At 35.7% G+C, this 12,350-nt stretch overlaps 1 protein-coding gene across 7 annotated transcripts in view; it reads left to right on the forward strand.

Moving 5' to 3' along the window:
• The window catches only part of LOC126856705 (inactive rhomboid protein 1), a 67,404-nt gene that overhangs the window by 27,538 nt on the left and 27,516 nt on the right, over positions 1-12,350 (forward strand). For all 7 annotated transcript variants that reach the window (XM_050605471.1, XM_050605470.1, XM_050605473.1 and 4 more), the window contains 4 exons: positions 107-1,591; positions 1,847-2,292; positions 2,711-3,257; positions 3,542-4,021. In XM_050605471.1, the coding sequence (XP_050461428.1) occupies positions 138-1,591; positions 1,847-2,292; positions 2,711-3,257; positions 3,542-4,021 (2,927 nt within the window). In that variant the 5' untranslated portion in view covers positions 107-137. The remainder of the gene's footprint in view (positions 1-106; positions 1,592-1,846; positions 2,293-2,710; positions 3,258-3,541; positions 4,022-12,350) is intronic.

Here is a 12,350-nt window from a genome sequence, read left to right on the forward strand (position 1 = left end):
CAATTCTTGAATTTTTTTGTATATCACGCAACTAACATTAATTTTTAATTAGCACTAATTTTTCTATAATTTTAATTCTCAATTTGATTACGGTTTTTTTTTACAGATGTCCTGACAGTGGGCCACGGGCCACCAGGATGCCGACAGACGACGACTATGGCCGAAGAGATCGTCTCCTGTTGCACCAGCACCCTATCGCTCAGTACGGATCCTCGTCGTCCCCGCTTCCCGGATCGAGCGCGCCGAATTCCGGTAGCGTGGGGACCCAGATTGGTTCCAGCAATCCCAGCGACTGCTTCAAGCAACAAGCGGAACAGCAGCAATCGTCCGACTTGCGTCCGGTCACGAGTACAGCGAATCAATCGAGCCAAGAGCGTTATCAAGATCAACAGACTCAAAGCAACGAGCATGTCGGGACCCGAATGGTCGATCGGCACGAGAAATCCGCGGAGAAGTCTACGATCGACTTCTCCAAATGCGGAGAGGGTCGTTCGTCGGGTTGCGAGCGCTTTGGGCATTATCAGGCTCAGAGCGGTGAGCATGGGAGCCGAATCGGGGGAGAGCGATACGAGAAGACCGTGGACAAGTCTTGTATCGATTATTCCAAATGTGGAGAAGGTGGTCGTGCGCCGAGTTGCGAGCGTTTCGGACATTATCAGGTCCAAAGCGATCAGACCCATGGCGCGCGAATGGCCGAGCGGCACGAGAAGTCATCCGACAAGCAATCGATCGATTTCACCAAATGCACCGTCGATGGTCGACAATCGAGTTGCGAGCGTTTCGGGCATTATCAAACTTCGACGTTCGGTCAGTCCTCCAGTTTGCATTACAGTGCGCACGGCAGCGCCGATCGTTTCGCGCGATTCAACGATCTCAGCGCGCTGCACGGCGAGCAACGGGTTTCGAGTAACGAACGTTACTCAATCTGCAATCCGGAGCTGCACTTTGACACAGCGGGCCCGAGCGGGCCAAGTGAATACGCGAACGCGAACGCGCTCGTCGGACCCTTCGCCACGGAGACGTTCCCGTCGCCACCGTCGCCAGCACCAGCCAACGACCGCTTCGTCCCGCCACCGCCATTGTCACCCAGTCCGAGCGAGAAGTATGCCTCGAGCCAGAGCCTGGCTGGTTATCCTGCTACTGATCGCATTTTGCCCCCCAATTCTCCGGGGCCCAAGTATGGCGCCGACAGCGCCGCTTCAGCATCGCCGATGCCCGCCAAGGAGCGTTTTGCCTCCACCGAGCGGCTGCTGGCCACTCAGCAATCAGCTCCCGGCGACGCTAAGGATCAACAACGCTACGCTGGATCATCTGATCATCGTTTGCTTTCGGGGTCTTCCCCGGTCTTGGAAGGACTTCAGACGGGACTTCAGAGCAGCGGCGTCTACGCCAAGGACTCTCGCTACGCCGCCATTTCCGCGGACAGGATATTGTCCTCCTCGCCAATACACGCTCCGGTACCAGAGAGATTCGTCGGCAAGTCGGAAAGATACTTGGCCGAGTCGCCCGTTCACGATAGATATCCTCGACAGGATCCGTCAGCGACAGCACATCATGAGCGGTATTCGGCGATTGCGGCGGCCACTGAGAGGTGAGTTCAATAAATTATCTCTAATAACTTTACAGACTTGTTTATTAACCAGTGTTTGTATTCTTTCATATTTAATATTTCGAGTTATAATTGCATTTTTATTATATAGTATTATTTTTATTACATTGTTTTTGCGAGGTAAACTTTTTATGGTGTGCGCGTAAAATGGATTCGACAATTTACGCGAGTCTATTTCGTATTTATGTTTTGAAATTTTTGTATTCTGTTATCCAATACTTTCCATTTGGTCCGCAGGTTCCTCTCGAATTCGCCTAATCCTGAGAGCGCGCATCAGCGCTATTCATCGTCAGACCGCACGTCTCTTCAAGCCTCTTCCAGCAATTCTGAGCAAAATCGGCGTCTCTACACCGATAGAGGCGTTGAGACAGTTTGTCAAAAGTATACAGATCGCTCCATCGGCTCGCCGGCATCCGCCGATTTCGGTCGATATTCCGGTTTCCCGGAAGTTGGCAATCAGACGCGATATGTGTCCAGCAACGATCGCTTTAATGATCTCGCTCTGCAGCGCTGCAGCCAATCGCGGTCAATCGACAGATTTTCCAGCGATCGATACCTGGCTGGATCGTCACCCGCGCACGACGGTAGGCTGTCCGGTTCCGAGACGTCACGTTATATTGTCTCCTCCACCGAACGTCTGCTGGCGCCAACATCTTCCTCGCCGTCCTCCTCTTCAGAGACCGGTAAGTGCGCTGAAGTTCTTGCTTCTTAATATAAGACAAGAGAAAATATAAGCTAAAAATTCGGTTTGACATTTAATCTCGGTTTTCATATTGAAACACTGTCGTATTTCTGTTTTATATATTACATGATACGTATTTAAATCAGGATACATTTTTTATCTACAGAATTCTTATTTCAATAATTCTATTTAATAACACTGCTTGAAGAAACATTGTTGTTTCAAAAATAATAAGTAGATAAATTGAATAGAAATAATCTATGTATATCTCTACAATTTTCGTATTCAATTTTTTATACATATTTTTATATCGAAATATCTGTATAATTGAAAGATATTATCGATTATTAATATCGATTGCTCAACAGAGCTTTATTCAACGATTGCGTCACAAAGCAATATCAATTCTTGATATTTAGGCACTAGATACCACTCGCCCTATACGACGTCTACCGGCACCCAATCTTCGGCTTCCAACGAGCGTTTTGCGTCAATTTCGCCGACACCGGAAGCGTCGTCGAATGTTCATCGCGGTGGTAACGGCAGTTATCAGAACACAAAGAGCACCGTCGACAAATATTTGGTTTCGAAATCGGTTCAAAGCGGCTACGATCGTTACTCAGTCGGCGGCCAAAACGATCATCAGTTCGGACAAGATCGATACTTTGCCTCCAGCGGCAGTAGCGATCGTTTTCAAGCTACTTCCGGAGCTGAGCGCTTTCACGCTCCTGCTGATCGCTATTCGCCAGCACGTAGCGTCACCGACAAATATCTGTCCCTGCCAAAGCCCAAGGACAGGTTCACCGGTCGCATAACGCCCATCTCCTGTGCCACATCCGTCGTCGCAACGTCCTCCACTGACCGCACTTATGGTTCATCGAGTACCAGCTACGTGCCTCCGACTGCGCATACCCCCGTTGAACGATATGTACCACAACCACCTCCTGAAGTGCTCTATCCGGATAGGTAAGAATAAACATAATAAGAAATTCGGTTTTCTATTTCCATTCTTTTTTCTCTTTTATTATAATAATATTAAAAATTTTAAGAACATATGTCCCTTTTACAGCATTTCTCGAAATTTTACTAAAAATGGCAATCATTTCTATGCCGCATAGTTTATGTTAGTTTATTTTTGCGAAAAAAATCTTTTCTTTTCTATTAAAATACTGAAATTCTCTCAAACTCTCTGGCATTTCACTTCTGTTCAACCGGAAATCTAAAAATCTTTTTCTCTTACGTTTGTTCAGGTACGTGGACAGATATATGCCGCCCGCGGCGCACACACCAACCGATCGATACGTGCCCGCGAGCGATCCAGGCGATCCATATATGCGTCGCGACCTTGGCTTTCATCATCACTACCGGCTACCACCGCCCGCCGGTTATCCGTATCAAACGCATTTCCGGTTTCGCGGATTCGCATACGCGACGTCCGGCCGATTGGGCGGCAGTCCCGGATCCAGCAGCTCCAGTAGCACAGCGTCTAATCAGCGCGAGACGTTTGCCACCTCGCCATTATTGAGGCCCAAAGTGCGCGGATCCGCGGTCGAGTTTGGCACTGCTGCTACCGTCACATCTACGACAACGACCGGTGTCGGTCGTCACGTGTGCTCGAATCCGGCCGCCTGTTGCGGAGACACGTCCGCCAATGGTAGAGCCTGTTGCCAGATGAGGAGATCTCTGCCGCCTGGGACACTTCCGGCGATACCCACGCAGACTTCTTCATGGTGAGTATACTTATTTAAGTGCATTTGATTCTCGGGATGTTATTTCGCGAGCACGAGATTCTTTGAAATCTTTAAATGAATATATATAATAAATATTAAATATTTTTAGTGCATTTTAAAATAAAAAAAAAATTGAAATATTTTATATATTTTACATTATATAGTAATATAAAATGTTTCACTATCACAAAAATAAATAAGCAATTAATTTCGAAACAATTCATAACATAATGAAGACTAAAATAATAAATTGAATAAATGGCTCATTCCATAAATTGCTCTGCTATTGTTCGATGCCACTACGTATCTCTTCTTCTCTTACTTATCCTTTGTGATGCTGCTACTGCTGTTATATGGCACTCGATACTCATTCGCGAGAATACGACTAATTATGATCGCACGAACATTAATCGGCAGAATACAACACGATACCTTGCACGGCATTCCCGACGTTAAACTTTATTTATTATATTACGACCGAAGAACAATGGGAAATACGATTCTCTTGAAAATTATGTAGTCACAATTCTATATCTGTTACTGATAAAAAATATATAGCCGTGAAATACGTTGATCTATCTGAAGCGTTTATTAATAATTAATTTGAAAATCCAGAGACTAGATATCTCGCATACATTTTTTATGTTGATCGTATTAAATATTTTAAGCAAGGAATTGATCGTTTAGTATATTTGTTTAAATATATTTTACTTCGAGCTTTGAATTTTTCGTCGATTTTGTAATTTGCTAATCATTATCGGGTTGAGAACGCACGCAAGATCGAATAATCAAAACCGCGAAGTATCTGAAGCGTGCATTAATAAATTTAATGAATTTAATAAATAATTAATAAATGTACTAATTAATAATTAATTATTGAATTAATAATTAATATTATATCAAATATTTTGGACAAGGAATTATGTGTGTGTGTGTATGTGTGATTACATACACGCGTATATTCGGCACACTCGTTCTCGGGACGCAATAACGTAATAACTCATTCTTATTTACACATGCCGTATTTTTATATCAATATAATACACATATCGTTTTCTTGACCCGATGTTAATCATGTACGGTAAGAATTAAATGAGGTGTGTGAGCCATATCATCGTATCTTCGAAATACTATAATTATTCGCTATAATTCGTAATTATTAGTTCGTGCAGATGATTAACTCTCACGGTAAATAACACGTAATCACAACGACGGCTTTTTGATCGGAGTAACGAAAAAGGCACGATACCTAACTTCTATCGATTTATTTTCATAATACACGTGCAACTTTGCATGTTAAAAATATCTCGTGTCTGCAATATTGAATTTCGATTATATATTTTCTGATAGTTTATCGCGACGTGAATTGTCATTAATTCTTGTGATATCAGAGTGAATGTTTCTCAATAACGGTCGTGGTTATCGTACGGATCGACTTCGAGCGTTTAATTAGATAATATAATCTATAGTAATCTCTTAAATCTTGATATTTATTAACGGCGTTTGCAAATTCGCTGTTTGTACATCGTTGCAATTTATCAAAACGCATATTTCGCGAGGTTTATTCGGTCGAAATATATGATGCGAACATTTATTCATTTATGTTAAACCATGTTATTCTCGTTATTAACGGAAATGTCGCGCGATAGTGATGCATGACTTTGATGATTTTCGAGTATCAAATATCAGAGAGCTTTTTGCATTGTTCGTATCCGTCGCCATGTAATAAAATACGCGTCGAGTGTGATTAACATTCGGAAGTGCTCTGCAAAGTGTCGCGCGATTATTGTATTCTGCTGATTAGTTTGTGCGTGTGATCATAATTAATCGTATTCTCGCGAGTGAATGTCAAGTGCCATGAAGCAGCAGCGAGAAGGATATACAAGAGAGGTGGAGAAGGCTTACCGTGGTATCGAACAACGACGAAAGCAATTCATGAGATAAGCTACTTATTTGTCAAATTGTGAAATCAATTGCTTATTATTTATATCTTTGTGATAATGATATACATATATTTTACGCGTTACTGTATTCTTTAATGCATGTGAAATATTTTATTTTTAAATATTTAAAAAACTTAATAAAATATTTATAACAATTGACATTTTTCTGTACAGACATGTGTATAAAATATACTTTAATATTATGATTAAGACTTACTTTATGATCTTGAGGAGTAAACAAATTTATGGAGATTGTAAAATACTGAAATGTATAAAATAATATCAGAAAAAAGTGAAAAGACGTAAAAACATTTTAATGCGAATGTAAAAAAAAAAATTAAGATACAAAAATTTTTTAAATATTTAAGTTCTTTTTTCTCTTGAAAAAGTATGCATTATGTTCAATTTCAAAGCAACGGATCTACATACTCTAGATAGTTATAATTTTTGATGTAAATCGCGCATGTAATTGTTGACGAGGAGAAAAAAGAATCATTGATTAGCGAGGGCAAGCTTTAGAACAGGCGAAAGCCATAGCGTGCGTTGAGAGCTTGCTCGTGTAACAGGGGAGATTATAAAGGGAAACGGGGGAGGAATAGGATAGCTTCCGCAATATGCACATGCTCGCGTAATAATGCGCCTGTATAATAGAGCTCACGAATTAGAATGGAAAGAGCCCCTTAATTGAGGGATAAATATTATTTACGGGAGCGATGGATGTGCTGAGATTTTAGTTTAATGCAGCATCTTCTTCAGCCTCGTCGTTCTTATGAATTTAACCGAAGATTATTCTAATTTTTTATCTTAAATATATTTTATACGAGGATATTTTTTTCTCGATCTTTTTATAAAGTAGTTTCACCATTTCCGATAATTTCAACCCTTGTTTATTTCAATTAATTAGCAATCATTTTATTAACATTTATTGATCATAATAATTGTAAAGAATAATTACGCGTAAAATGCTGCAAAAGAGTGCTAAATATAAAAATTGAAATATTACTTTGCTCATAATTTTATCTTTTAGAATTGTTTTTAATTTAAATGATAAATTAATCACGCGTGAAATCTAAATATCATCATATCAATTTCACAAATATTTTTGTAATTAAATATTATAATGAGATATTGTTTTAAATATTATTTTTATTTTTTTTTTTTAATAAAGCGGAAGACATACAAGAGCCTTTTTTAGCGGCTAATCTGTTCTTAGGAGCAAAAAATTTAAGCAATTATTAAAAATTATAGTATTATTATTATTATTTTAAGTATGATAAACTGTAATTAATATTGAATCTTTCGCGAAAAGATTGTATGCATTAGCAATTTATGAGAACACGCGATATCTTGTATCTCATTCCGTTGAACAGATCAATAACAGAACAGAATAACTATCGTCATTGAAAAAGTATCTTGGCTTTCTCGCTATTAAAGGCACCTTAATTGTCATTGAAACATCGATTTCACGGATATGGAAGATATGAAAAGGAATAAAACAAATCGGTTCGCGATACTCCATTAACCTGATTGCCGCGACTTATTTGGAGTTTTCGATTTTTGCCACTGTCAAATGCGGACTCGCGTTTTAAATTCTGACTGGCATTTAAAAAAAAAAAACTCCGTTCTTTTGGATCTTGAATAGATGCGCACCGAGAATAAAACGCGACTAATAATCAATAAGGAATCACCGACTGTTTGCCAGACGAATAAAGAGAATCGAGGACACGGAGCAAGATACTTTCGGTATCGTGTACCAAGATAGAAAAATTTTAAGATTTTTTATGTTTATTGATAATGTATAATTCAATTAATCGATAGCATAACGCAGTTTTGGAAAATGCAAGGAACGTCGAAAAGCTTTTATTTTATACTTTTTGAGATATTGTAATTATACCTTAGTTATAAATAATGTAAAATTAATTATGTTTCAAATTATTTATAACTACAGTATAATTACGGTTCTATAATATAATTATACTTTAATTGTAATTATACTAGAGTCTATATGTGTAAAACTAGTGAAATCCGCAATGGAGCTTGTTTAAGAAATAACTTGTATAAAATAACGAAAATTCAATTTGTTTCAATCATTATGTGCATGTAACAGAATAACGTTACTTTAAACATTCCTGGAATATCAAATGATTATCTCCAAATAATTTTCGACCGCGAAGTCGATCTTCGTGCTGAGCAGTCCACTTTTGCTCTGAAATCCCTCATTCGAATTTCATCCAAATTAATCCAGATTGCTTCAGTACGATCTTTCGCGATGGGGACAAAAGGGGATAGGGGTTAGACGAATGACTCGGAAGTCGTAAGGGGGGCATCCGGGCATTGTCTCGCGCCGACAACGACGATGTTCCACGAGCTGCTGGCAACTTCGGTAATTATGTCGGGCTCGTGAGTTTAACTGGCCCCGTCGCACGAAATTGCAATCTGACACCGGCCGTCGCCATGTCAGTTTCAATTAAGGATTTTATGCCTGCTCACCTTTCCGCTCCCCTTCCCGCTCTCTAATCCTCGACAAACGCACTAACAATATTATTAATCTTTAATAAATATTTGTCGCATATATTCTTAATAAGCTCTAATTTTATGTTACAATTAAAGTAGCTTTGCCTAGAGATAATAATGATACAATTTTTTTTAGAAAGTACATTATATTTTATAAATTTCTATATAGAAATGTGACGGTATTTTTTTAGCATCTTTAATTTCTTATTCGACGTGATATATATGCTCAGGATTTTATAAATATCCTTAATAAAAATACTTTCTTTAATATGAATATATCCTTTGACATTTGCAGCAAAATGAATCGCAAAAATTAAATTAGAATGTATTTTATGGATATTGATTTTTATAATTTATTTTGCTTTCGTATTTTTATTTGGAATAAATATTGCTTATACGTAAATCTTTGGAAATGAAATCTTATGATAATCTTATGTCGTACAAAACGTGAGAATATCCGGGAAGATCTCACGGTATCCTTCACCGTTATACGAACGAATATCCTTTGGGGCTTTCTTGCCGGTAATTCTATTATTATCCTGTCCATAGATGCATTTTGGCACGTCCAGGATGCGGTTATAAATAATAAAATACGTTTCCTTGGAAAGCGAAAATTAAAAATTATCTCTTATGCTTTGTCGTGAATTCGGATCAATTCGTTTACTCCGCGTCTCGGAAATCATCTTAAAATGAAAAAAGAAATAAAAAATTATTATGTGATGCATTCTTAAAGAAGTTTTAAATCTCTAAAAATTGCAAAAAAGAATAATTATTAAGATAATATTTTACATAATTGTCGGGTAAAAAAAGAGAATATTTATTTTTTTAATTACCTGCGTTTATATGTAATATCCAATACTATTGAACGATAAATAAATTGTAAGCTGATCTATCCTCGAAACTTGCAGGTTGCATAATAATACGTTAGATAATGCAACACTAGCCCGCCCTGGTTTTGAGGGCTTTTAGCGGAATCTACGCAAACCGCGGAATTCTATTAGATCCCGTCATCTCGTCTATACTCTCTTAAAATACTCTGTTGCTCTCATACATTATCGCGAACGTGTATAATCGATTATTACAAAAATATGAGATAGCAGGGAGGGAGGTATTAGTTTTTCGAAGGACCGGAAATTATCGTAGAAATTTTTATCGCGATATTTGATTATGCAGAGAAATGAGAAAACATGTCGCATAAAAAATATTGAAAATATGTTATCATTTGTTGACAAAGAGGCTATTGTTTGTTTATTCAATAAAATCTGCTTTATTTTTCATCAATTTTTCATCATATTTTTGTCAAATATTGGTTATCTACGCGTTTTTTATCAAAAATATTGATTAATTTAATATATTTAACATGAAAATATATAACTTATTTTCGCCGGCCGATATTTCCAATGCAAAAATAGGCGGGAGATCACCTTTACGAATGGATGGCACGTTTGCGTTGAATAAACATCCTAATCTAATCCGCTCGATAAGTGAAAGTAAAGTCTACCTTGTACGAGAAACGATATCTTCCTAGCTATGTACCGTACACATCTGTATAATACTATAGTGTACTATAGTACACTGACTATAATAAGTGTTTTTTCTACGAAAGGAATTGCGTAAGAATTCTCGGTTAGTCATTATTCACACTCATTATTTATTCTGTGTTTTATGTCGTTGTTTATTCTGTTTTCTTTTTTCATCTTCTCACATCTTGCCTGTTCTGTCCTTTTCTCTTTCGATTGTATTTCTTTCTTTTATTTTAATCGATCTTTTTTATTCTCCTATGTGTTGATCGGTTCTCAGTTATAAGTCTCGTGTCTATTTTCGTATTTCGTTTTATTTACTTTTCTCTCTTTTCTTTTTTTCTTTTTACATGTTTTTTCTTCTTTTCTCTTCTAGATCTATTTATAAGATTTACTCACCGACCTTCTTTCCATATGTTATATGCTTGCAAAGTATCTTTTGAATCTTTCAAGTTTACTTGATAAATTAATTTTGTTATTTTATACTACATTTTTATTATCAAAGTAACATTTTCGAAGTTTATTTTTATTCCCTTTTTATTTATATTCCTTGTTATATATATAAGCTAAGTAACATTACTTCTACATCATATGATAAACTAAAAGTTCATAGGTATATATTTTTTAAATTTCTTGTTGAATATTATCGTTAATTTCATCCTGTAAAGAACGTGAAACGGTAGATTGTCTCGATTTACTTGACCGATCGGTAACAGAATCCCACCATTCCTAGCGGGACTTGTTGACGCCCAACAGCTGACGGTTACCGCCGCCACGTGCGACATGACGCATGCGTCCGTTCAGTAGTGCATAACGCGTCTCTGCTCGCGAAGTACCCGTTATAACTCGTCGTGAAATATTACTCGCTTCTTTGCGCTTTTCTTAAAAATTTAAATTGTGTTTCTCGTATTAAATAGCGAACGAAATGTAGCAGCATTGTGATGACAGTATTGCATATTGGTTTAGTTAAGTGATTTACGTAAGAATGACGCAGAAGACACGAGTAAAAGAGAGAGAGGAGAGAGAAAGGTAGGATAAATAATAATCAGTTGGTTAAAATTATATACAAATATATAAGAATAATAATCGAGAGAAGGTAGAGAAAATATATAGAATAATAATTGAGAGAAGGTAGAGAAAATAATAATTGAGAGAGACATAATTTTATTTTTTATTTAAATAAAAAGATAATATTTTTATTTAATGTATACACATACATATAAGAAGTCATTACATTTCTTCGATGCATAGAAAGTTTTCATAAATTCCATTTCGTCTTTTAATATGTTATTAAAATGTGCGAATTTATTTAAAAATTTACATAAAAACTCTCTAGTTATAATTCCCATAATATAAACAAGACTGTGAAGTGATGCGTGAAATACATTCCAGAGTTAATTAAATTGATATCAAGTCGAACTTATTAGTAGACCGATATGATATCATCTTTGTCATTTGATGCGTACTCGAGATGTGTTAAAACTAAATTATACATACTTTTATAGGTTTTTTTTTGCACGTAATAATATGAATCATGTGAATTAAGTCACATGGATATTTATAAAAACAAATATATTTTACATTTTAATATCATATTTTAGAGAAATAGATTTTTTTTTAAATATATTTAATTGTGTTACAAATTTATATAAATAATATATATATTATTTTAAACGGTTTCTTCTTTCTGACAAAAAGAGAACGTAAATATAATTAAAAGTAAACTTACATTTACAGCTGGAACTTATAGAATCTAACATTGAAAAACGTATCATATAACTCGTTTAACTGTTAAAAACACGCGTTCTGATTTGCTGACGTCATTTTTACCTTTGTTATATAAACATAAAGAAACTATGAAGAGTCTTACTTATATATAAAAACATTCTTTCTATATATATACTAAGCATCGATATGTAATTAAATAATTTATTATATAATTTACAATTTTTAATTTATATAATTTAATTTTTAATACAATTTAATTTATAATTTTTAATTTATATTTAACTTATAATTTTTAATTTATATAATTTAATTGTATAATTTTTAATTTATATAATTTTTAATTTTTAACTAATGTTATAAAACAAATTTTGATATATATTACATCATATCCATATTTTTTCTATATTAGTATGCAGTATTTTTCTAAATTTGTTTTTATCTTTTGTTATTAATAAATTTTACCATTAAATTTTTAATATATAATAAAATTCAATATTTTTTGAGAAATTATTTTATATATAGGATAAATAAAAATATAATATTTATATCGAAAGTTATTGATTGAAGATAGACAGTCCATTTTAGATAGAAGAAGAGAAATTTATTTACCTCTATATGCATATT

Source organism: Cataglyphis hispanica, chromosome 19 (assembly GCF_021464435.1).
Source record: "Cataglyphis hispanica isolate Lineage 1 chromosome 19, ULB_Chis1_1.0, whole genome shotgun sequence".
NCBI lineage: Eukaryota > Metazoa > Arthropoda > Insecta > Hymenoptera > Formicidae > Cataglyphis > Cataglyphis hispanica.